This window comes from Cherax quadricarinatus, chromosome 14 (genome assembly GCF_038502225.1).
Source record: "Cherax quadricarinatus isolate ZL_2023a chromosome 14, ASM3850222v1, whole genome shotgun sequence".
NCBI classification, from domain to species: Eukaryota; Metazoa; Arthropoda; class Malacostraca; order Decapoda; family Parastacidae; genus Cherax; species Cherax quadricarinatus.
In genome coordinates, this window is record NC_091305.1 from 15968749 (window position 1) to 15996640 (window position 27892).

At 40.3% G+C, this 27892-nt stretch overlaps 2 protein-coding genes across 2 annotated transcripts in view; one reads left to right on the top strand and one right to left on the bottom strand.

Moving 5' to 3' along the window:
• The window catches only part of Gdap1 (ganglioside induced differentiation associated protein 1), a 131813-nt gene extending 112682 nt beyond the window's left edge, over positions 1-19131 (top strand). The window contains exon 6 of the mRNA XM_053786466.2: positions 18017-19131. Coding sequence (XP_053642441.2) covers positions 18017-18058 — 42 coding nt within the window. The 3' untranslated portion in view covers positions 18059-19131. The remainder of the gene's footprint in view (positions 1-18016) is intronic.
• Positions 17144-27892, bottom strand: part of Fitm (acyl-coenzyme A diphosphatase Fitm) — a 46506-nt gene continuing 35757 nt past the window's right edge. Inside the window, exon 5 of the mRNA XM_070084883.1 lies at positions 17144-20404. Coding sequence (XP_069940984.1) covers positions 20207-20404 — 198 coding nt within the window. The 3' untranslated portion in view covers positions 17144-20206. The remainder of the gene's footprint in view (positions 20405-27892) is intronic.

Genomic DNA, 27892 nt, shown 5'->3' on the forward strand with positions numbered 1-27892 from the left:
ACAAAAAAATTGCAAACAGAACTTACGGAGATATAGAGGCGTGAGATTGACAGAAAGTGAACCACTTACGGCATTATTATTATTATAATCAAGGGGGAAGCGCTAAACCCGGAGGATTATACAGCGCCTGGGGGGGGGATGTGGAAGGCATTCAGGCTTAATTTGGGGAACTGGAACACAGATCCAATTCCCTAAATCAAGAGCCCCTCACCAACATCAAGGAACCTTCCTTGAGGGGACCACTTACGGCAACATTGGCAACTGCTGCTCACTCGGTAATATATTATTTTTACTTTTATTGTAATTTTTCTTTTATTTTTTTAATATTTTAATTTTTAAGTAACTTTTGTGGCCTGTGAGACCAATATAATATGTAATGTATATATATCTACTCATTGTATACAACACAATAACCACACAAATATTATCATCATTACAATGTTTACAAAGCCTGCTTACACAAACCAACAATAAAAAAAGTTGTTTATTACTATTGTTCTATAATATATATACACATATATAGTCACTGGACATGTTCCTAGAACTGCTACAGTTAGTGAAAGGTTGTGTTTGGCCTTTGTAGTGGGTGCTGAAAGTGATGTGGCTGGTGTAACAATGACGCATTACAAAATCACCACCACCCATTACCCACACCTTCTTCCCTAACAAGCATGCTGTGTTCCTCACCACCCACATGGAAATAAGTCACCTTGACTTTTTTTGGGTTATCCTAGGTTGATGGTCATTTGGGTCGTCCTTCTTTCCTTCCTTCCTCCCTTTCTTCTTTCTTTCTGGTTTCCTTGGCATTGCTTTTGGTCACAAACTCCTCAAAACCATGAAATTTATCTTCGTAGATGAATGGTTCAGAGAACCGACATGTTGATAAATTAGACACATGTGCAACTCTTGGGTATCTTTATTGAGGAAACGTTTCGCCACACAGTGGCTTCATCAGTCCATACGTAGGAGAAACTTGAAGAACAGGAGGAGAATGAGGTAATCAGTCCCTCAACCTTGAGTCGATGTGTTCAGTCCATCAATCTTGAAAAGAATACGGCATATCATCGGAGAAGCAGCTTATAAACCTCTCCTGCCATATGGTTTATAAGCTGCTTCTCCGCTGATATGCCGTATTCTTTTCAAGATTGATGGACTGAACACATCGACTCAAGGTTGAGGGACTGATTACCTCATTCTCCTCCTGTTCTTCAAGTTTCTCCTACGTATGGACTGATGAAGCCACTGTGTGGCGAAACGTTTCCTCAATAAAGATACCCAAGAGTTGCACATGTGTCTAATTTATCAAATTTATCTTCACTGACACTTCCATCTGTGTTAGAACTGTCACTTGGGAAGAGTCCCAGTTCGCTGGGGAATAAGGTATTTCTTACTGTGAATCAAGGTAAATAAGGCATACTGAAATGGTGTTCCCACAATGCACCACTGGCTCCCCGATTTTTTCCTACTGCGCACACCGACCACGCAAACCCATTCTCTCACATGTAGGCCTACCAGCTCTCTCCTACTAGATTTGAAGCCGCTAGAATTTTGGCGTAGTATTATGGGACCGACACTGGCTCTCAAGCCGTAATATTATGGGACCAACAATGAAAAGGTTAAGATAGACCTGACATCGGCGGGAAAAAGAAGGATAAGTTTCATTGCAATTAAGACAAGTGGGAGGAACACTGGAAGATGTATAGGCATGATCCATGGCACTGCAGACCGAGCATTCTGTCGCAGACCTGCAATATTTAGCAGGAAGTCCGAAGGGCCAACAATTTCAACACTGTTGGGGTGTAGGGACCACTTTATGGACCCCTAGGCGATGTCCCGCAATATAAATGGAGGACAGGAGTTCACGGTATTATTATTATAATCAAAAAGAAGCGCTAAGCCACAAGGACTATACAGCGCTGCAGGGTAGGGAAAGAAGCGAGGGTATTGGGCGGCAGAAGAGGGGAGGGATGATTAATAGGTTACAGAAAACAGCGGGGCAGGGGATAGTGCGGGGGTAGAGGGTAGCAAGAGACTGAGGTAGAAAGGGCTGAAAGTATCATCATCAGAGTTTATGGAGTAAGTCAGTTGTTGTCAAAAAGTCAATGAGAGAGTCCGGATGAAAGGTGGGTCCATCAGCGAGAAGGAAAGGTAAAGAGAGAGCAGCGGAGCGAAGATGATGTTGGAGGTAAATTCTGCGTGCTCATTGATAAAGTGGGCAGTCTAACAGAATGTGGCTGACCAATACTGGAACTTGACAATTCTCACAGAGAGGAGCAGGGCACCCCTCCATGAGATATCCACGAGTAAGACGAGTATGGCCAATGCGAAGGCGGGAGAGAGTAGTCTCCCCACCTCGACACTGGTGACAAGAAGACAGCCAGTAACCTATACTCGGTTTAATAGAACAAAGTTTGTTATTGAGCAGAGAAGACCAACGTTGTTGCCAATGGGTGTGAAGGTGGGTAGCTGTTACAGCAAAATAGTCCATGAATGGAACACCTCTATATGAAATTGGTAGGTCATGTACTGCTAACCGCGCAGCAGTGTCTGCCTGTTCATTGCCCTGTACGTCAACATGACCAGGGACCCAACAAAAAACAATATCTTTATGCTTGGTAGAGATACGGCATAGCAAAAGTTGGATACTGAGAACTAGAGGGTGAGGTGTATCAAATTTCTGTATAGCCTATAGAGCACTAAGGGAGTCTGAGACAACCACAAAGGATGACACAGGCATAGATGCGATACGAATAAGTGCTGCAAGGATGGCATACAATTCAGCAGTAAAAATGCTAGCCAAAGATAGTAAATGCCCTCGCACAATGCTGTCTGGAAACACTGCTGCGAATCCGACGCCGTCAGAAGATTTAGAGCCATCTGTGTGCACAGCAATGGCATGAGAATGAGAGTGGAAGTGGTCAAGAAAAAGAGAATGGGAAGCCACCGTAGGCAGTTGGGCTTTTGAGCAAGGGAGTGAGAAAGAACAGACCCGAACAGCTGGAACTTCCCAGGGGGGTAGGGAAAAGTGAGATGCTACATGAACATATAAAGGTGGTAACTGAAGGGAAGACAGAAGTGAATGTAGGCGAAGAGAGAATGGATGGAGCAAACAGGGGCGGCGAACAAATAAAGAATGTCTACTAATATCAGTGACCATTCTATAAATGGAAGGATTGCAGAGATCATGAGAGCGCACATAGTAGCGAAGGCAATGGGCATCACGGCGATCAGACAAGGATGGAACATTCTCTTCTGCATAGAGGCTCTCAACAGGGGAAGAGCGAAAAGCACCAAGGCATAAACGTAATCCTTGATGATGGATTAAGGCTAGAGAGAGTAGCAGGAGAGGCCGCAGAATAGATCTGGTCACCACAATCAAGTTTTGATAAAATGAGGGCTGAATGTAGGTGAAGGAGAGTTTGACGATCAGCTCCCCATGAAAGATGAGCAAGGGTTTTAAGAAGGTTCAGCCGGCTGTGACAAGTTGCCTTTAGAGAGGTAACGTGGGGTTTCCAGGATAACCTATGGTCAAAGAGAAGGCCTCTTATTATTATTATTATAATCAAAAAGAAGTGCTAAGCCACAAGGGCTATACAGCGCTGCAGGGTAGGGAAAGAAGCGAGGGTATTGGGCGGCAGAAGAGGGGATGGATGATCAGTAGGTTACAGAAAACAGCGGGGCAGGGGATAGTGCGGGGGTAGAGGGTAGCAAGAGACTGAGGTAGAAAGGGCTGAAGGCATCAGAGTTTGTGAAGTAAGTCAGTTGTTGTCAAAAAGTCAATGAGAGAGTCCGGATGAAAGGTGGGTCCATCAGCGAGAAGGGAAGGTAAAGAGAGAGCAGCGGAGCGAAGATGACGATGGAGGTAAATTCTGCGTGCTCGTTGATAAAGTGGGCAGTCCAACAGAATGTGGCTGACTGATAATGGAGCCTGACAATTCTCACAGACAGGAGCAGGGTGCCTCTCCATGAGATATCCATGAGTAAGACGAGTATGGCCAATGCGAAGACGGGAGAGAGTAGTCTCCCAAGTTCGACACTGGTGACAAGAAGACGGCCAGTAACCTATACTCGGTTTAATAGATTGAAGTTTGTTACCGAGCACAGTAGACCAACGTTGTTGCCAACGGGTGTGAAGGTGGGTAGCTATTGCAGCAAAATAGTCCATAAATGGAATACCTCTATATGAAACTGGTAGGTCATGTACTGCTGACCGCACAGCAGTGTCTGCCTGTTCATTGCCCTGTATGTCAACATGACCAGGGACCCAACAAAAAACAATATCTTTATGCTTGGTAAAGATGCGGCGTAGCCAAAGTTGGATACGGAGGACTAAGAGGTGAGGTGTATCAAATTTCTGTATAGCCTGTAAAGCACTAAGGGAGTCTGAGACAACCACAAATGATGACACAGGCATAGATGAAATATGGATAAGTGCTGCAAGAATGTCATACAATTCAGCAGTAAAAATACTAGCCGAAGATAGTAAATGCTCTCGTACGATGCTGTCCGGAAACACTGCTGCGAATCCTACGCCGTCAGAAGACTTAGAGCCATCTGTGTACACAGCAATGGCATGAGAATGAGAGTGGAAGTGGTCAAGAAAAAGAGAGCAGGAAGCGACCGTAGGCAGTTGGGCTTTCGAGCAAGGGTGAGAGAAAGAACAGACTCGAACAGCTGGAACTTCCCAGGGGGGTAGGGAAAAGTGAGATGCTACATGAACATAGAAAGGTGGTAATTGAAGAGAAGACAAGAGCGAATGTAAGAGAAGAGAGAAGGGACGGAGTAAACAGGGGCGGCGAACAAATATAGAAAGTCTATTAATATCAGTGACTATTCTATAAATGGAAGGATTGTGGAGATCATGAGAGCGTACATAGTAGCGAAGGCAATGGGCATCATGGCGATCGGATAAGGATGGAACGTTCGCTTCTGCATAGAGGCTCTCAACAGGGGAAGAGCAAAAAGCACCAAGGCATAAACGTAATCCTTGGTGATGAATGGGGTTAAGGCTAGAGAGAGTAGCAGGAGAGGCCACTGAATAGATCTGGTCACCATAATCAAGTTTCGATAAAATGAGGGTGGAATGTAGGCAAAGGAGAGTTCGACGATCAGCTCCCCATGAAAGATGAGCAAGGGTTTTAAGAAGGTTCAGCCGGCTGTGACAAGTTGCCTTCAGAGAGGTAATGTGAGATTTCCAGGATAACCTACGGTCAAAGAGGAGGCCCAGAAACCTGACTGTATCACGTTCAGGGATACGGGAGCCACAGAGGTATAAAGGATGATCGGAGATGACAGAGCATCTAGTGAAAGTAATTTGGTGAGTTTTGGTGCTGGAAAATTTAAACCTATGTGTGGTGGCCCAATTGGAAACACGGTCGACCGCATGCTGGAGAGAAACTGTAATGAGGTGACAGTCAGTGCCTGCACAGGCAATAGCGAAGTCATCAACATAGAGTGATGACCAAATATTTGATGGAAGACTAGAGGCCAAATCATTTATAGCAAGAAGAAAAAGTGTTGTGCTCAGAACACATCCCTGAGGAACACCTTCAGCTTGGACAAAGTCCAGGGAGAGCACATTGACTTGAACACAGAAATGTCTGTCAGTTAAAAAGTTCTTAAGGAAAGATGGTAGATTGCCTCGGAGGCCTAAGGAGTGGGCTTGGGCCAAAATATTATACCTCCTAGTTGTGTCATATGCCTTCTCAAGGTCAAAAAATATGGCAATAACTGAGTGGTTATTCGCAAAGGCATTACGAACATACGTATCCAAGCGTAGTAAGGGGTCTATGGTAGAACGGCCCTTACGAAAGCCATATTGACGAGTGGAGAGAATGTCGTGTGTCTCTAAATACCACATTAAACGTCTATTTACCAGACGTTCCATCACTTTGCAAACTTCATTGGTAAGAGCGATGTCCCGTAGTACCCGGTTTGTAGAAAGGGAGAACAATGGCAGATTTCCACAGCTGCAGAAGAACTCCTTGTGAACAAATAAGATTGAAAAGGCATAAGAGGACTGCAAGGGCTGACTGATGTATATGTTGTAACATACAAATATGAATGTCGTTGGGCCCAGCTGTCGATGATCGGCAAGCTGAGAGTGTTGCCTCCAGTTCCTGAAGTGTAAAAGGCACATTATACTGTTCTTCTCTGAGAGAAGAAAAGTCCAAGGGTGCTAACTCTCTGGCAGACTTTGAGGAAAGAAACGAGGGGCAGAGATGGAGCCCCAGAGAAATACAGACCAGATGATTGCCAATTTCAATGACAACATCTAGAGGGTTTGCTATATCAACACCGGCAACCCGTAGAACAGGAGCTGGGTCAGGAGAATATTTACCACTCAGTTTCCATACTTTTTTCCAGACTGCACTCACAGAGGAAGCAGAGGTGATGGTGGAGACATAATCTCGCCAGCAAGTGCGTTTAGCGTCACGGATGACACGGCGACTGATCGCATGCTTCTGCTTAAAATCAAGAAGTCTCTCAGTGGTTCTATTGTACCGGTACCTGCCCCACACAGCGCGTTTCAAACGTACTGCACAAGCACAAGCAGGAGACCACCAAGGCACGCATTTCTGAGAATGCCTGCTCAAGGTTTGGGGTATAGAATGAGAAGCTGCTGTTAAAACTGAGGACGAGAAGAGGTGTAAAAGCTCATCAATGGAGCACGAAGAAGGAACCTCACTAAAAACAGTTACTTGTGAGTAAAGGTCCCAATTTGCCTTATCAAATTGCCAGCGTGGGTTACGAAGAGGTGGTGAATTCGAAAACTGCCACACCATAGAGGGAGAGGCCGGAAGCATAGTCAAAGGAGAGCGGAGGTCAGACAAATCGAAGGAGTCAGTCGAAACCCCGGCACCTGAAGCGGGTGACAAAACAGCACCAGCAAGAGGTACAGGGGCCTTAGGAGTGTCCAAAGAGTGGTTAAAAGACGAGGCGAGGTCAGAACAGGGTGTGGTAACAAGAGGGGGCCCGGGGGTACCAGGTTCATGGATTGGGTTCTCCATGGTTATGTTACTTCTTTCTTTTTGTTTTTAAGAAAAAAAAAGAAAGAAGAAAAGAAAATAAAAATAGAAAAAAAGAATAAAAAAAGGGGGGACCGGGGAGGGATAGTTTCTAGGAGGAATGAAAGGGCCAGAAATCTCCCTCCGTGCCCAAGAGGACCTCAGCACCGCAAGTAGTGCAGATGCAGCATGGAACTCATGCCATACCCTACCCTTCATGCCAGTAAACTAGCAATCCAGGATAGCAACCTCACATCTGCCGAGCTACCTCGGTGGACAAAAGAGAGGGCAGCCGGATATCTGCCACAAAGCATACCTCCTTCGGCCACCACCCCCGGAATCTGAAAGGTGGCTTCCAGAGATACACCTGTCGCCCGAAAGACACCCAAAGCCACCTTCCGGGATACTGGAGAGGGATCGGGGCATCCCCAGGCGATCCAGATTCCACGGCAAACTACGCCACCACCAAGAACCTCAACAGAATGGGATGGACCCCGGTACCCTTTCCCCTACCCAGGAACTAGCGCGCCTGTGGGAAAAATCCCAAAGGCCAAAAAGAGGAAGGGCAAAAGGGAGGGGTGGGGAGGAGGAAAGGAAAAAGGGGAGGATGGGATAGGGAAGGGGGATTGGGGGGTAATTAGGTTCAGTCTGAGGAAGGAGACCAACAGGTCGAATTCCTCAGACCAAGAGCCTCTTCACCACGCCAAGGAGCCCCCCTTGAAGAGGGAGGGGAGTTCACGGTAAAGGTTAAGCAGGCAATGTTTTATTGGGAAAGCACCTCCGCAGGCAGGACATACGTATCCACTTTGAGAATCGGAAGGTCATGAAGGGCTAATTGCCCTAAAATATCGTCACCACAAGACAGAAAATCACACTACACAATGGTATGCGGTAAGACCGCTGTACCACTGTAAGAATTGAGAGTAGCATGCTTGTGAACTGCGATAGGAACATTATCAATAGGAGTAAGAAGGGAAAGATCATGAGCCTGATCTGCATTCTGAACTGTAATGATGCACGCACCACTCTGAAGAGCGTGAAAGGATGTATTTTGGCCAAAGTTTCATAAAAGAGCTTTACCAATACTACAGTCTGAAAGATAATCAGTTGGAGTTGTTGGTTGTAGGGAAAAGAATTTGGTCCACTGTGTACTTGTAAACATGGTGCGTAAAGGAAGTGGATGTCATGTAGGTCATTTCTGGTTGGAATGAGCAGAAATCGAAGGACTGTCGTCAGCAAAGGGTCTGGAACGTTTAGGCGTAGGACCACAGGCAGCCCGACCGAGGCAGGTGGGTGATCCAAAAACTGTCGCTGCGTATGTGGGGAAGTCGGACGCACAGTTAAAGACGTGCAAGGGACAGAAGCACTAGAAAAAACGGGCGGAGCCTCAGCACCTGGAGCAGGTGACAAAGCATCACCAGCAGAAGGTACAGGGGTATGGGAAAAGTCTGGAGAATGGTCCAATAATGAAGCTGGGTCAGAACAGGATTCGATAATAAAAAGGGGTCTGGGAGGAGGAGGGGGATCATGGAATGAAAACTCCATGAAGGTGGTACTTCTTTCTTATTATTTTAAGAAAAAAAAGAAAAAGAAAGGGACAGCAGAGGAACAGTGACTAGAAGGCATAGAAGGGCTGAAAGTTCCTCCCTTCATCCCTGAGGACCTCATAACCGCCAGCAGCGCAGATGCAGTGTGGAAAACGTGCTATACCCTACCCTTCACATCAGTAAACCAGCACTCCGGGATAGCAACCTCACATCCACTGAGCCACCTCGGTGGACAAAAGAGAGGCCAGTCAGACACCCACCACAAAGTATACTTCCCTCAGCTGCCACCTCCCATAACCAACAGGCAGCCTCCAGAGATACACCAGTCACTTGCAGGACACCCTGCCCTACCTCCTGGAAATCCAGGAAGGGAGCAGGGCACCTCCAGATGATCCCAATTCCATGGCAAACTACACTACTCCTGAGGGACCCCATGGAGTGGGATGAACCCCAGCACACTTCCCCCTACCTACAAACCATAATGGCAGAGGGGAGGACCCCAGAGGCTACAAATGGGACAGGGAAAAGGGAAGGTTGGGAGGGGGGGAGGAAAGAAAAAAGGGAAGATTGGGAGGATGGGATAGGGAAGGGGATATTGGGGGTAATTAGGTTCGGTCTGAGGAAGAAGACCAGGTCTAATTCCTCAGACCAAGACCCTCTTCACCGTGCAAAGGAGCCCCCCTTGAAGAGGGGATTGTTATTGGAATAAGTAGATGCCAATTTGCAAAGTTTTATTTCAACCCGTCAGCTATCCTGTCTGCTAACTTGTGGGAGATATACAAATTCCATTTTTTTCAAAAAATCTATTTTGTTTCTTATAGCATTGTAGATAATTTGAAATAGAATATAAATAAGAAAAGAAAACTATCTCACATACAGGCAGCTTTTTAAGTATAATCAGTATTACTTATGCCTATATAGATGAAAACAGAGGATACATTATTTTATAGTGATGTACATGATGCTGGTGTGAACAGGACTCATTACCAGAAACAGCAAGCCTACACCAAACATTTCCAGAAAACAAAATATACACAGGTATAAGCATGGAAATGGCCAGTACATATATATAACTTGAGAATAGACTCATTTACTCTTGACAAAACTATGAATAAAAGGAATTTATACAATGAAGGTTAATCAAGTGACTAAGTGTTGTAAGAGTTGTATTAAAAGTTACACAAGTCTTCATATTTATTAAAAGGCATTTGAAAAATACATTTTGATTCCCTGATCAAATACTGTACTGTACTGCAGTACTTTGATGCAAAAATGACAAAAAATTAATTAAGAAACATTCCACTTATATTAAAAGTACATAGTACCAAAAGGAAGAAATAACCTGCCTTGTTAATTTATTAATACTGCACCTGATTATGTTAGCATCCTAGTATCACAAGAGTCATTTAGTGCTTTATGAGTATCACATACAGTTTTGAATACATTACCTTATACATTTACTGTATTAGCTCCACCATTTCTTACAAATGGTTTAATCATGGGGAGCCTTTTTTGTCAAGGATAACAAGGTGTTCAACAGCTATACATGCTACACAATGCATGAATTGCTCTTGCAGCTTTCTTATTCAGGATCCACGTGACTGAATCAAATTGATTTTCCATTTTTTTTTTCAAATAAGAGTAGTACTTAAAATCTATCTTAAAAATTATTCACCTATAGATAACAAAAACATGTAAATTTTATGTACTGTATTTTTTTTAATAAACCGACAATATCCCACCAAGGCAGGGTGACCTAAACAGAAAAAAGTTTCTCTTTTTAAATTTAATCATGTATACAGGAGAAGGGGTTACTAGCCCCTTGCTCCTGGCAGTTTAGTCGCCTCTTTCGACACGCATGGCTTACAGAGGAAGAATTCTGTTCCATCTCCCCGTGGAGATAACAGTAAATAAACAAGAACAAGAACTAGTAAGAAAATAAAAGAAAACCAAGAGGGTTGTGTGTACATATATATGCTTGTACATGTATGTGTAGTGTGACCTAAGTGTAAGTAGAAGTAGCAAGACGTACCTGAAATCTTGCATGTTTATGAGACAGAAAAAAGACACCAGCAATCCTACCATCATGTAAAACAAATACAGTGGTACCTTGGGAGATGAAATTATTTCGTTCCAGAAGGCTGTTGAAGTGCTGATACCGAATGAATTTGTTCCCATAAGGAACAATGTAAATTAGATTAATCAGTTTCAGACCCCCAAAAATACACTTACAAAAGCACTTACATAAATACACTTACATAATTGCTAATGTCTTGAGCTGTTTGTATCCCGAGGTACCACTGTACAGGCTTTCATTTTACACTCACTTGGCAGGATGGTAGTTCAGTGGACCTTCAACCAACAATATTAATCCATTCCAGAGAGCTTGTCATTAGTTGAATTTATCGTTTGTCGAATTAATTTTCCCCATAAGAAATAATGGAAATGCAATTAATCCGTTCCAGACACCCAAAAGTACGAAAAAAAAAAATTTTTCACACGAAATATACATTTTCCTACACAGAAAAAGAAGGATACATGCACAATACATACACGTACTGTACTAAATGAAGAATAAGTGACACTTACCTTTATTGAAGATGTAGTGATGAGTGATGAGATGGGAGGAGGGTAGATGGAGGTGTAGTATTTTCTGGAAGGGATATCCCCTGCCATAAGAACTTTAGGTACCAAGTCCTTTTCTGGCCTTACTTCCCTTCTTTTTTTAATGCCACTGGGAACAACTTGAGAGCCACTGGACCTCTGTTGCACCAAAAATCTTTCCATAGAGCTCTGTACCTCACGTTCCTTTAAGATTTTCCTAAAATGGGCCACAACATTGTCATTGTAAAAGTCACCAGCACAGCTTGCAATAGCTGTGTCAGGGTGATTTTCATCCATAAAGATTTGCACATCAACCCACTTTGCACAAATTTCCTTAATCTTTGAAGAAGGCAACTTCCTCCATTTCTCTCTCCCCTCCTCTAAAGCAATTTCCTCAGTTGTGTCCTCTTGCTGTTGCAGATGCTCTTGCAGCTCATCAGTGGCTAGTTCTTTGTCGTCGTCCTCCACCAACTCTTCCATATCCTCCCCACTAACCTCCAACCTCATGGACTTCCCCAGTGCCACAACAGATTCCACAGCTGGCATAAGCTTCTCAGAGTTAGCCCCAAACCCTTCAAAATCCCTCTCTTCTACACATTCTGGCCACAATTTCCTCCAAGAAGAGTTCAAGGTCCTGTTAGTCACTCCCTTCCAAGCCTTACCTATAAGGTTTATGCAATTGAGGATACTAAAGTGGTCTTTCCAAAAGTCTCTTAGGGTCAATTGAGTGTCTGAGATCACTTCAAAGCACTTTTGAAACATTGCTTTGGTGTACAGTTTTTTGAAATTTGAAATGACCTGCTGGTCCATGGGCTGGAGGAGAGGAGTGGTATTAGGAGGCAAGAATTTCACTTTGATAGAACTCAAGTCCCTCAAAATTAGCTCTGGCAACTCTGAAGGATGAGCAGGAGCGTTGTCTAATACCAGGAGGCACTTAAGGTCCAATTTATTTTCCAGTAGGTAATTTTTCAGTGGGGCCAAACACATGAAAAAACCAATCAGAGAAAATGTCCCTAGCGACCCATACCTTACTGTTTGCCCTCCACATCACACACAAATTAGCCTTGACGACATTGTTTTTCTTGAACACTGGGAGTTTCAGGGTGATACACGAGTAGAGGCTTCACTCTGCAATCCCCACTAGCATTACTGCACAACATTAAAGTAACCCTGTCCTTCATAGGCTTGTGTCCTGGGAGTGCTTTTTCCTCCTGTGTAATGTAGGTCCTGTTTGGCATTTTCTTCCAAAACAGGTCTGTTTTGTCACAATTAAACATTTGCTGGGGTTTTAATCCTTCAGCCTCTATTTACTCCTTGAATTCCTGCACATATTTTTCAGCCGCTTTTTGGTCCGAACTGGCAGCCTCACCATGCCTTACCACACTGTGTATGCCACTATGATTCTTAAATCTCTCAAACCAACCTTTGCTGGCTCTAAATTCACTCACATTACGACTAGTTGCAGGCCTTTTTTTAATTAAATCATCATGCAATTGCCTTGCCTTTTCACATATGATTGATTGAGAGATGCTATCTCCTGATATCTGTTTTTTGTTTATCCACACCAATAACAGTCTCTCAACATCTTTGAGTACTTGTGATCTGTGTTTCGAAAACATACTTGCACCTTTTGCAACAACAGCTTCCTTGACTGCCTTTCTATTGGCCAAGATAGTAGCGATGGTTGATTGGGGTTTGTTATACAACCTGGCCAGCACAGAGACATGCACTCCAGTTTCATACTTTGTGATTATCTCCTTCATTTCAATTGTAATTCTCACCGTTTTTACCACAGGGTTGGCACTAGAAGCTTTCTTTGGGTCCATGGTGGCTTATTTAGCAGTTACAAGCACTAAAAACACTGGAATAATACAAAAAGTACCGAATGTATGCATGAAAGCGACCGCACCTGCTCGTAAACATTGGCACACTAATTGAAGGCAGGACAGCTAAGGTCACAAGGCCGTGTGGACACATTCGAGACGAATGATGTTAGTCGAGTTTTTCGTTGGTCGGGCCAAAATTTTTATGCTAAAACTCTTCGTTAGTCGATTTTATCATTAGATGATGCCTTCATTGGTTGAGGGTCCACTGTACCTCCCTCGGCGGTTGCTGTCTACCAACCTACTACCTAGGACTGTATTTATTACTGTACTATAATTTTTACAAAAATTTAAAGAAATTATTAAATATACTGAGTCAAAGTAACTGAAGTTCTTCAATGTTATGGAGCTGTCTATAAAAGGTAGGTACTTCTTGAAGCCTAATGCAGCTGAAAAATCTGCCTGTCATAGTTAAATATAAAGCATTTACTGGTATATTCCAGGTGCCATACACAAATGGACAAAGAGACTGCTAAATATTAAATGGACATTAAGACACAGAACTGGTGTATCACAGGCCTCTTTGTAAGCATTGACATACATAAAAGTAAGAACAGTTATTTGAATGCATGAAAAATGTCTGTACTAGTACATCAGGGGGACAGTCATCCTTGCATATCAGTACATCAGATGTACAGTTGTCACCTGCATACTAGTATGTCAGGTGCACATTCATCACTTGTGTACCAGTACGTTTGATGCAGTTAAAGGCTAAATACAATAATATTTTTAATAGAATATCTCATTTAGATTATTTTCATACCATTAACAACTGCCATATATGATCCAAAAAAACAAGAAAAATAAAATAAAAATAAATCTCAAATATATACTCCAAGAAATGTATAAAAATAAACCTTTTCTGTTAGGAAAATGGACACATGCAACTGCAGTAATAAGGCATTTACTGCAGCTATATCCCACACGGAGCTTTGTAAAATGAATACAAATAATAATGCATGGACATGGGTACATAAAGGGAGTCAAGAAGGAGAGGAATTTTTGCCTGTTGTAGTGATAGAAGCAGCAGAAGAGTAGTAATAATAGTGGGCAAGCAGGTTGGAGTAGATTTAGGCATCACCTTTCATAATAGGCAATCTAGTAGGAAACTGTATATAGCCTCTTCTCACTTAGCGACGTACTCGTTTACCAACAACACGGACTTATGACGGGCTCTCTGACCAGTATGCACACCTGGATAACGTATATTAGAGCTGATATCCTCTATTGTGTTTATTACAATATACAGAACACTACTGTATAAACATTTAAAAATATACTAAAAATGTTATAAATGGTGCAAAGGTGACATTAAAACAATATCAAAGATGGCTGACACAAACCCACTACCAATATAATACATACTCCTTGCTTAGTGACAAATTCATTGACCGACGTGGTCTTAGGAATGGAATTCCAGCGTTAAGTGAGGAGAGGCTGTATTGCCATAGCTGAGAGTGTGGAGAAGGTTGTCAAGTAATGTATGCTTGTCATGCCTGTTATGTTAGTGTCTGACAAGATAATTATTATTGGTAAGAGGTTACTGAAGTGGTTTGGTTATTTAGAGAGGATGGAGCAAAACAGAATGAGTTGGAGGGTGTATAAATCTGAAGTGGGGGGGAGGAGGGAAAAGGGCTGTCTTAGGAAAGGATGGAGGGAGGGGGGATGTTATAGGGGTTTTTGTGTGCAAGGGACCTAGACATGCAGCAGGCATGTGTGAGCATGTTAGATAGGAGTGAATGGAGATGAAAGGTTTTTGGGACCTGACGAGCTGTTGGAGTGTGAGCAGGGTAATATTTAGTGGGGGATTTAGGGAAACTGGTTGTCTGGACTTGAGTTCTGGAGGTGGGAAGTATAATGCCTGCACTTTTAAGGAGGGGTTTGGGATATTGGCTGTTTGGAGTGACATCTAAACTGTCGTATCTGAGCGCCTTTGCAAAGACAGTGATTATGTATGAATGACAGTGAAAGTGTTGAATGATGATGAAAGGTTTTTCTTTCTTTTGGGTTTTTTCTTTCTTTTTGGGTCACCCTACCTTGGTGGGAAACAGCTGACATGTTAAAAAAAATTGATAAAAAATAAAACTAAAACTCAATCAACATTTGACCAATTTGTACCAAACAAATATGAGGCCACATGTGCACAAGGCAAATACACACTAAACAAATCAATGTACTTCATAAACAATGGATGAAAAAAAAATCTGCAGCAAAATGTCACAAAAGTTACATCTACTTTCCTTGACCATTCTGTACAAGGTAAACATAATATACTTACTACACACATATATAAGTTACATTTAGAAAAAATCAAACAATATATAACAGAAAAAATGGAAAATATAGCTACACTTACTGTGGCTACAAGCACAGTTGTGCTTTTATTCTTGATATGAGCTTTCACTTCTCTTAACACTACATGTAGGCTTGTTAGTATTTCTGCTAGACATGTATGTACACGATAGGACATAAACATTGGGAACACTAACAAATGTCGAGCAATTCATCAAAATATCAACAAATATTATTATAGATCTTCAACAGCATGGGGCTATTAACCCTTTCTCTTGTGTAAATTACTAAATGTAAAAAGAAGAAAATTTAGGTTTCTTCTTTTTTGGGTCACCCTGCCTTGGTAGGAGATGGCAATTGTGTTAAAAAAAAATTATAATAAATAACTCATTACTATCACAGAACTAAATTTTCATTATTTAATGAAGTGGGGTTTTCCTATTTTAGGCAAAAAAGTCTCACACTATTATGAAATTTAAAACTGTAAAGGATGGACAGTGTGGGATTTGAATCCATGCCATATGTTAAGATGTGCATACTACCATTAAGCTTGATGTTCAAAGGAACGACAAGGAACTTAAGGATCTTAACAGGTCCCAATAATGCTTCGTTAAGATCACCACAACCCTCAAGTCAGCATTTTTACCTTGTCCTGGCAGCACTTAATTGTAATCTCACATTTGTGAGATTGCAGTTTGAGAGAGAGAGGAAGAGCCTTACACTCTGATGAAAATGGGTATTGTTCAGCAATGTCTTACCCTCAGGAGGATTCATTCATTTACCTGATATGAAGCTACCACACTTGCTGCTAAGAAAACTTCTACAGATTTAATGTATATTTAAATTTATGTAATACTATTTATCCTAGGTAGTAGGTTGGTAGACAGCAACCGCCCAGGGAGGTACTACCGTCCTGCCAAGTGAGTGTAAAACGAAAGCCTGTAATTGTTTTACATGATGGTAGGATTGCTGGTGTCCTTTTTTCTGTCTCATGAACATGCAAGTTTTCAGGTACGTCTTGCTACTTCTACTTACACTTAGGTCCCACTACACATACATGTACAAGCACATATATACACACCCCTCTGGGTTTTCTAATACTATTTATGTACTTTCAGGGTCAATTACTTTTCTCTTGAAACTCTGTTTTTTTACTAGGCATTTTAAAAACATTTAATGCTGTCCCATGTTGTTCTGAAATCTTGGAATGAACCCTAGACACTGAGCAAGGTATGTGTGTACTAAGACAGTTTTTCCCTACTTTATGTCCTGGCTGTTTCCTCTTTTCTACTGGCTAATATATTACATTACTTGATAAGCCTCTCCAGTACAGCCCAATCTCATCAGCATCATATCTTATGAAATTCCAGTCGATTTTCATCAATATACTCATCTTAATTGCCTTAAATGGTTTAACCCTTAAACTGTCCAAACGTAGATCTACGTTCATACGCGTAGCGCTCCGAACGTAAATCTACATTCGATTTTACATTCTTTATGTAAAAAAAAAAAGATCTACGTTCGGAGCGCTACGCGTATGAGCGTAGATCTACGTTTGGACAGTTTAAGGGTTAAGGCTGGTTGTAGCTGCACTTAAGGCTCACATAAGATTTGTTTTATTTCTAATAATACTTTTCAACACCTACATTTATACGTATTTCCAAATAAACCATTTCCCATACAAAAATCACTTATCCCTAAGTGTTTTATTTTAGATTTTTGAAGAAATAATTGCAACTTTTTACGTAAGTGTAAATAATGACAACTGTCAAAAAAACTGGCTGGGGTGATAGCCAAGCATGGTACTGTATATCTGAACATGCTTGGCTGAAAAAATAACTATAGATTTGGCCAAGTGTGATTTTTTTTTTTTTTGATGATTTTGATCATTTTTTTACTTGAAATAAATCAGCTGCTTTGAAGGTTGCGGCAAGGAGGAAGAGAATACGTCATGTTTGGGAGTAATATACGGTGAGAATGTAAGTAGAGAATTTCAAAGCATAGAAATTAAAAGGCAGTGTGTGGTCACAAAAGGTATAGTTCAGAAGGCTGAGGAGGGGTTGTTGAGGTGGTCTGGGTATTTTGAGATAATGGAGAGGGATAAGATCATGAGAATGTATAAATCTAGGATAAAAGGGGTAGAGGTCACCCCAGGAATGGCTGGAAGGAGAGGGTACAGGTTGTTTTGAGTGTTAGGGACATTAGCATCCCACAGGCTTGTGTAAGCATGCTGGAGTGAGTGGAGAAAAGTGATTTTTAATGGCCATGCTTTTGGAGTGTGAGCAAAATAAGTCTCTGAAGGGATTCAGGAAAACTGGTTAGCTGGACTTGTGTCCTGGAGGTGGGAAGGGCTTGCTATCTGTAGAAGGGGTAGGAATGTTATGGTTCAGAGGGTCATCTGAATTGTGATGAATGATAATGAATGTGTTTCATTTATTAAGTCACCCTACCTCTCTCTCACAAAGGCAGGGTGACCCTAAAAAAGAAAACACATTCACCATCAATCATTCAATTACTGGCTTGTTAGAAGTGTAATGATACCACAATTCAAATTACTATATAGTATATATTTTATAGTGTCTCCAGAATCCTTCCTCCTTAAGCCATGCATGTCATAAGATGTGACTAAAATTACTAAATGTAAAAGAAGAAAAACTTTATAAAAGCGTTCCTTCTTTTTCAGGTCACCCTGCCTTGGCGAGAGACTGCTAGTGTGAAAAATTAGGAGAAAACATACGTTTTTCCATCATGAAAAAGCCTAAGATGATATACAGTAGTTTACATTCTTAGTGTTAAAAGGCTAAAGAAGGAGAGGATGGTCATATAGCACTGATTTTAAACATACATAATGACTTATCAGCAGCTTCAAGTGGATAGTAAGTAAACAGCTAAGAAATGTAGAGCTAATATATATTCTTGAGGTTACTGTCATGTGGCGATGATAGTACTCATTCATAAGGATGCAAATCTTGTCTAGGCCTAGAACTAATTCTGAAATGTAAACCTAGTTCTCCAATCCTGTTGACTAGAACCTCCACATTCATAGGAATCAGGTGTAAAATCACAATGTTTATTTATGAGTTGGCTTTTATAAAGCATGAGAATTTATGTAACACTAGCAGCAAATTACAATGCTGAACCCTTAAGCTGTCCGTCACATACTAGTACATCGTAGTAATCAGCATCTGTGATGTGCTAGTGCACATAGTTTGTCGAACCCTCAAATTTGTTTTGAGCGGTAAATTTCAGTTGACATGAGTGACTGGGTCTATGCTATGGGTGTCTGCAGTATAACTCATGCAGTGAATGATGGGAACAGCAAACTTTTGACCCTGATTTTGTTTTTAGGTGGTTTTCATGGTTTCATTGGAAGTTTCTTAATGCCAGCAAGACAGAACAAAAAAAACATTAGTGAAGCTGAGTAAATTTTGGTTATTTAAGAATGAATGTGGTCTGAAATAGGCATCAAAATGGTGGAAACTGTCGATTTCAGGCAATTTTTCCAGGGAATGGTAGAGTAGGGACTTCCCTACCCCAAGGTCTTATTATGTGTTTTTATTAGGACTGCTTCAATTACTGGGGTGGCCAAACCATGTCCAAGGATTTTTGTTTATAGTTTATGAGCTGAAAAGTAGGGAAAACAATGTAGATTTTTTGTGTGTGATGTTAGACTCAAAATCAAGGGTAAGTGTTATATAGGAGAGTCCTGGGATGTGATTAGTGAAGAGAGAGAGAAGATTCCCTTTAGTGGCTGGAATGCCTACAGTGTTTGTTTTGGACTTTGCTTTTAAACTGGAATTTGTTGAAAAAAGTTTAAAATTTGCCAAATTACCGACTTCTGGGTGCTTAATAGGATAGTTTTATTGATGATCTGTGGATAGCAAAATAGCCAGGCATGGGTAGTTTCTGCACTAGAATAGGCAGAAAATAGACCTAAAATTACATGAAATCATTATTGCTAAAAGTGCCTGCCACCGCCAACATCAAGCGTGTATAATTCTGTAAGTTCTGTGTTACATCAGATTTGGAATTTTTGGTGTCATTATTCTTAGAAAATGATTCTCCACCACTGTAGAAGATAAAATATTTATATTTTATTTTTTTCAAGCTTGTGGACACAAAGGACCTTTAATTTGAGGGATGTGGACAGTTTAAGGGTTAACTATGACATTAGAGACAATACAATAGTGCAGTGGAAAAAAAAATAAATGTGAAAAACCTTCAGGGTTACCCCAAACAAAATAGGAACTGGTATGAAATACATATGCTAAATATAACTATAAATTAATAAAAATATTTTATATTACTGAGATTGAAAGTGTTGGACGTCAAAGCTTCACAGATGAGAAACTACTTCACATACTGCTCATAAAAGGGGAAGGAGTGTGTGTTGGTTGAAGGTGCATCTAAAAATTCCTTTTAAAAATAAGAGAAAATCCAGGATTTTGTGCTGGTTAAAGGCGATTTTGAAAATTTCCTTTTAATTAATAAAAGAAAATCTGCAACACAGGGCAAAAAAATTTCTTACATATTTTGTAATTATGAATGAATAAATAAATAGTAGATAACTGATAATGAAGCATAAAATAAATGCCTTTTATTTAATGCTTTAATATTAAATTATGCATTTATTAACAAGAGCAACAGTGTATAAATAAATTAACTAATGAAACAAAGACAATGCTTGCTTATAGAGCAAATAATTATTGTACTAGAACTCAAATTTATTTTAAGATATGCAACATGTTAGCCATTAAAAATTTGGAAAAAGTAATTTAGTTAACTCATTTACTTGCTTATAATTTTAGTACAGCATTATATATTATTACCTTATGAAAACTGACCAATCTTATTAAAATTTTAAGGAAAAACTCTACCTCCTCCATGATCTACTAGGACCAGAATCACCGTATGATCCATTTCTAAGGCTGCGAAAATCAGATGCATCTCCAATATCTTCTAATCCTGCTTTATCTTCTTCTCGTTCTGATTCCTTTTTCTTTTCCTCCTTATCTTTCTTAAGACCATACAGAGGCATTCCCATAAAAGTTGGCAAGCCATCCCTGTGTTCCTGCAAATCCAGAATGGTAAAGGTAGGCAAACAGATATCTGTGAGAAATTTTATGATATACAAATAAAAAATTCTATGATATACAAATTATTTCCTTGAGAATGCCTAATGTTGTAATTATTAATATACGTACATGTATAATTAGAATGTGTGAAAAAGGAGGTAGTTATTAAAACAGTTTTTAACAGAGAGGCTCAGCAGATTCAAATATGTAGGAAGAAAGGGGACTATATACCAGTAAAAAAAGAATTTAAACAGGAATGTGTGATGGCATTATGATTGTTTAACATAGTTACAGACTGGCTGTGAAAAAAGTACGTGGTAGGGTGTTAAGAAGGGGAGTGGGATTAAAAGATATTGGATCTCATACCAAGTGGAGTTTTCCCAGTTCCTCACTGCTGATGATAATTCCTTTAGGGGATTTTGAAGACAAGTTACAAAGCCTGGTGGACGATTTTGGGAGGCGATGTTAAAAAAAAAGAAAAAGCAAAGTGATGAGAGTAACAATCTAGGTAGTGTTAGAGTGAATATCAGACTACAAGGAGGAAATATGGAGGAAGTGTATGTATAGAGATATTTGGGAATGCACATGTCAGCAAATGTATCTATGAAAGATGAGGTGAATCACAGAATAGATGAAGGGAAAATTTAGGTGGAGTGTTGAAGTATCAGTGGAAAGAAAGAATTTTATCAACAGAGGTGAAAAAGGAATGTACCAGAGTATAGTGGTACCAATACTTGTACTTGGGTGTGAGGCATGGGTTTTGAGTGATATGGTGAGAAGTCTAGAGGAAGTGGATATGTCATATTTGAGAGCAATGTGTGGCATGAATATCATGCAGACAACTGAAAGCATAGAAATCAAAGGGCAATGTGGGATCACCAAGGATATAATTCAGGGGCTGAGAAGGGGTTGTTGAAGTGGTTTGGGCATGTAGAGAGGATGGAGAAGAATAGGTTGACAAGAATTGCATATAAATCTATGCTGGGATGTAGGAGGGAAAAGGGTCATCCCATGAATGGTTGGTACATCAAAGATATTCTTATTTCATCCATATCTTTCAACATTAACAGTTTCAAAAACAGATTTAACAGTGCTGCACTTACTATACAGAACTACTAGTTCACAAGTTTGATAAGAGTTTAACATCCAACTTCCGTTTATCCACTCTTTAAGGATAATGACAAACTTGCCTTGAATGTTAACCCTTAAACTGTCCAAACGTAGATCTATGTTTTTTCAACATTTGAAAGTACAGTGGACCCCCGGTATTCGATGGCATCGGTATTCGATAAATCCGGTATTCGATGCATTATATCGCAAAAAATTTTCCTCAGTATTCGATTGAAAACCCGGTATTCGATACAATTCGTACGAGACCTGTCCATGTGTGGCCAGAACTGCCCCGTGTGCCAGTGTTTACAAGCCAGCCAGTGTGCGCGCATCTAAGGATACATTCGGTACATTCCATATTATCCATATTATCACTGTGTTTGGTGCTTGTTTCTGCAAAATAAGTCACCATGGGCCCCAAGAAAGCTTCTAGTGCCAACCCTGTGGTAAAAAGGGTGAGAAGTAGTATGGAAATTAAGAAAGATTTTGAAGGGTTTGGGGCTAACCCTGAGAAGCCTATGCCAGTTGTGGAATCCATTGTGTCTACTTCAAAAATTAAGGAAATGTGTGCACAGTGGGTTGAAGTGCAAACCTTTATGGATGAAAATCACCCTAACACAGCTATTGCAAGCCGTGCTGGTGACTATTACAATGACAATGTTGTGGCCCATTTTAGACAAATCATAAAGGAACTGGAGGTACAGAGCTCTATGGACAGATTTGTTGTGCGACAGAGGTCCAGTGACTCTCAAGCTGGTCCTAGTGGCATTAAAAGAAGAAGGGAAGTAACCCCGGAAAAGGACTTGCTACCTCAAGTCCTAATGGAAGGGAATTCCCCTTCTAAACACTAACACCTCTCCCCTCCTCCCATCCTATCAATCATCACCAGATCTTCATTAAAGGTAAGTGTCAATTATTTTATTTTATTGTAATCATTCTATTGCATTAAACTTAATATTTCATGTAGTAAAAATTTTTTTTTTCACACTTTTGGGTGTCTTGCACGGATTAATTTGATTTCCATTATTTCTTATGAGGAAAATTGATTCGGTTTTCGATATTATCGGTATTCGATGAGCTCTCAGGAACGGATTAATATCGAATACCGGGGGTCCACTGTATGTAAAAAACATAGATCTTTTTTTTTTTTTTACATTTGAAAGCGTGTAAAAAACTTTTATCTTTTTTTTTTGTTATATTTGAAAATATTTAAAAAAAAAACGTAGATCTGCTTTTGGAGCACTACGCATGTGAACGTAAATCTGTTTAAGGGTTAATAGGAAAGACAAAACAAATCTCATTCATTACTTTTGTAATCACTGAGTTTTAAGAATATTTAAGATTTGCAGCCACTAGTTGTCCTTAGAGTATAAAGTTATTATAGTCACTTTTTACTGCCTTAAAATTAACCAAATATTGTATGATCAACTAAGAAGTCAGAGAAGCAGTTTAAACAAAGTAAAACAAAATGGAATGTGTACTATCTTGCCAATATGGCAGATCACCCAAAACAGAGACTTGGAGAATTTCTGTTTTTTACACTGTTTCTGAAAAACTAATTCCAAAATTACCCAACAAAAATAAAAATTATCCACACTAACAATCCCAAGAAAAAAGTATATGCCATCACAGAATTAAAATAATGGGCATTAATAAAAAAAAAAGTAACTTCAAAAGGCTCCCTTAACTTAATAATCAATCATTTGTTAATTTAATTACTGCTAAACCACTACTACCTCTGTTGAAATATAAAAAACAATGTTCAATTCAAATCAACTATGATAGATATGCCTAGTATTTAGTAGCCTGTTAAGCATTAAGTTTAGTCTACCCAAAATGTCCCAGCATGATAGTGGCTTTCTTTGTATTTAACAAATCAAAACTGTAATTACACATCGTAAACAATGCAAAGAAATAAAATCCTTATGCCTTAAAATTTCCCTTAAGGCTTATTAGATTTTTTTAACCCTTTGACTGTTTTGGTCGTATATATACGTCTTGCGCACCATTGTTTCTGACGTATTTATACGCATAAATTCTAGAGGCTTCAAATCAAGCGGGAGAAAACTGGTAGGCCCACATGTGAGAGAATGGGTCTGTGTGGTCAGTGTGCACCACATAAAAAAAATCCTGCAGCATGCAGTGCATAATGAGAAAAAAAAAGAAACTGACCATTTTTTTGGATTAAAACGCTGACTTTGAGGTGTATTTTCATATAGTATTTATCGTTGTATTCTCATTTTCATGGTCTCAGGTGATAATGGAAAACATGTTACAGAAATTGAGATGATTTTAATTACTTTCATGATGAAAACGACCTTGAAATTGAGCTCAAAGTAGCGGAAATGTTCGATTTTTACCAATGTTCAGGAGTAAGCAAATCACACCACATGTCCAATACACTTCAACTGGGGAGTCTAATATTCTTTCGCTAGTGCACTGATATTATTTATACCATTTTTACAATAATGCAGTAGTCTGCATAACAGTAAATTTTGTATTTTTTTTTTTATTTTATTTTATTATCACACTGGCCGATTCCCACCAAGGCAGGGTGGCCCGAAAAAGAAAAACTTTCACCATCATTCACTCCATCACTGTCTTGCCAGAAGGGTGCTTTACGCTACAGTTTTTAAACTGCAACATTAACACCCCTCCTTCAGAGTGCAGGCACTGTACTTCCCATCTCCAGGACTCAAGTCCGGCCTGCCGGTTTCCCTGAACCCCTTCATAAATGTTACTTTGCTCACACTCCAACAGCACGTCAAGTATTAAAAACCATTTGTCTCCATTCACTATCAAACACGCTCACGCATGCCTGCTGGAAGTCCAAGCCCCTCGCACACAAAACCTCCTTTACCCCCTCTCTCCAACCTTTCCTAGGCCGACCCCTACCCCGCCTTCCTTCCACTACAGACTGATACACTCTTGAAGTCATTCTGTTTCGCTCCATTCTCTCTACATGTCCGAACCACCTCAACAACCCTTCCTCAGCCCTCTGGACAACAGTTTTGGTAATCCCGCACCTCCTCCTAACTTCCAAACTACGAATTCTCTGCATTATATTCACACCACACATTGCCCTCAGACATGACATCTCCACTGCCTCTAGCCTTCTCCTCACTGCAACATTCATCACCCATGCTTCACACCCATATAAGAGCATTGGTAAAACTATACTCTCATACATTCCCCTCTTTGCCTCCAAGGACAAAGTTCTTTGTCTCCACAGACTCCTAAGTGCACCACTCACTCTTTTCCCCTCATCAATTCTATGATTCACCTCATCTTTCATAGACCCATCCGCTGACACGTCCACTCCCAAATATCTGAATACATTCACCTCCTCCATACTCTCTCCCTCCAATCTGATATTCAATCTTTCATCACCTAATCTTTTTGTTATCCTCATAACCTTACTCTTTCCTGTATTCACCTTTAATTTTCTTCTTTTGCACACCCTTCCAAATTCATCCACCAATCTCTGCAACTTCTCTTCAGAATCTCCCAAGAGCACAGTGTCATCAGCAATAAGCAGCTGTGACAACTCCCACTTTGTGTGTGATTCTTTATCTTTTAACTCCACGCCTCTTGCCAAGACCCTCGCATTTACTTCTCTTACAACCCCATCTATAAATATATTAAACAACCACGGTGACATCACACATCCTTGTCTAAGGCCTACTTTTACTGGGAAATAATTTCCCTCTTTCCTACATACTCTAACTTGAGCCTCACTATCCTCGTAAAAACTCTTCACTGCTTTCAGTAACCTACCTCCTACACCATACACTTGCAACATCTGCCACATTGACCCCTATCCACCCTGTCATACGCCTTTTCCAAATCCATAAATGCCACAAAGACCTCTTTAGCCTTATCTAAATACTGTTCACTTATATGTTTCACTGTAAACACCTGGTCCACACACCCCCTACCTTTCCTAAAGCCTCCCTGTTCATCTGCTATCCTATTCTCCGTCTTACTCTTAATTCTTTCAATAATAACTCTACCATACACTTTACCAGGTATACTCAGCAGACTTATCCCCCTATAATTTTTGCACTCTCTTTTATCCCCTTTGCCTTTATACAAAGGAACTATGCATGCTCTCTGCCAATCCCTAGGTACCTTACCCTCTTCCATACATTTATTAAATAATTGCACCAACCACTCCAAAACTATATCCCCACCTGCTTTTAACATTTCTATCTTTATCCCATCAATCCCGGCTGCCTTACCCCCTTTCATTTTACCTACTGCCTCACGAACTTCCCCCACACTCACAACTGGCTCTTCCTCACTCCTACAAGATGTTATTCCTCCTTGTCCTATACACGAAATCACAGCTTCCCTATCTTCATCAACATTTAACAATTCCTCAAAATATTCCCTCCATCTTCCCAATACCTCTAACTCTCCATTTAATAACTCTCCTCTCCTATTTTTAACTGACAAATCCATTTGTTCTCTAGGCTTTCTTAACTTGTTAATCTCACTCCAAAACTTTTTCTTATTTTCAACAAAATTTGTTGATAACATCTCACCCACTCTCTCATTTGCTCTCTTTTTACATTGCTTCACCACTCTCTTAACCTCTCTCTTTTTCTCCATATACTCTTCCCTCCTTGCATCACTTCTACTTTGTAAAAACTTCTCATATGCTAACTTTTTCTCCCTTACTACTCTCTTTACATCATCATTCCACCAATCGCTCCTCTTCCCTCCCGCACCCACTTTCCTGTAACCACAAACTTCTGCTGAACACTCTAACACTACATTTTTAAACCTACCCCATACCTCTTCGATCCCATTGCCTATGCTCTCATTAGCCCATCTATCCTCCAATAGCTGTTTATATCTTACCCTAACTGCCTCCTCTTTTAGTTTATAAACCTTCACCTCTCTCTTCCCTGATGCTTCTATTCTCCTTGTATCCCATCTACTTTTTACTCTCAGTGTAGCTACAACTAGAAAGTGATCTGATATATCTGTGGCCCCTCTATAAACATGTACATCCTGAAGTCTACTCAACAGTCTTTTATCTACCAATACATAATCCAACAAACTACTGTCATTTCACCCTACATCATATCTTGTATACTTATTTATCCTCTTTTTCTTAAAATATGTATTACCTATAACTAAACCCCTTTCTATACAAAGTTCAATCAAAGGGCTCCCATTATCATTTACACCTGGCACCCCAAACTTACCTACCACACCCTCTCTAAAAGTTTCTCCTACCTTAGCATTCAGGTCCCCTACCACAATTACTCTCTCACTTGGTTCAAAGGCTCCTATACATTCACTTAACATCTCCCAAAATCTCTCTCTCTCCTCTACATTCCTCTCTTCTCCAGGTGCATACACACTTATTATGACCCACTTTTCGCATCCAACCTTTACTTTAATCCACATAATTCTTGAATTTACACATTCATATTCTCTTTTCTCCTTCCATAACTGATCATTTAACATTACTGCTACCCCTTCCTTTGCTCTAACTCTCTCAGATACTCCAGATTTAATCCCATTTATTTCCCCCCACTGAAACTCCCCTACCCCCTTCAGCTTTGTTTCGCTTAGGGCCAGGACATCCAACTTCTTTTCATTCATAACATCAGCAATCATCTGTTTCTTGTCATCCGCACTACATCCACGCACATTTAAGCATCCCAGTTTTATAAAGTTTTTCTTCTTCTCTTTTTTAGTAAATGTCTACAGGAGAAGGGGTTACTAGCCCATTGCTCCCGGCATTTTAGTCGCCTCATACGACACGCATGGCTTACGGAGGAAAGATTCTTTTCCACTTCCCCATGGACAATAGAAGAAATAAAGAAGAACAAGAGCTATTTAGAAAAAGGGGAAAAACCTAGATGTATGTATATATATATATATGCATGTGCATGTCTGTGAAGTGTGACCAAAGTGTAAGTAGGAGTAGCAAGATATCCCTGTTATCTAGCGTGTTTATGAGACAGAAAAAGAAACCAGCAATCCTACCATCATGCAAAACAGTTACAGGTTTCTGTTTCACAGTCATCTGGCAGGACGGTAGTACTTCCCTGGGTGGTTGCTGTCTACCAACCTACTACCTACTATTTTTTTTATGAATAAAAAATCAAAATAGAAAGCACTAGTAATATAAGAGGGGCCTAGAGATGTGACTAATGAACAGAGGATATGTTATTTTAGTGCCAAGAATGTCTACATTGTTTATTCTGGACCCTATTTTGAGATTGGCATCTTTTTTAATTTGTGTGAAATTGGCCAAATTGCCAATGTCTGACCACTTTATTGGGTAGTTCAGATCGGTAAATGGGCGATTTCTTGTACTCAACAGACAGAAAAAATGGAGTTCTAAAGAAATA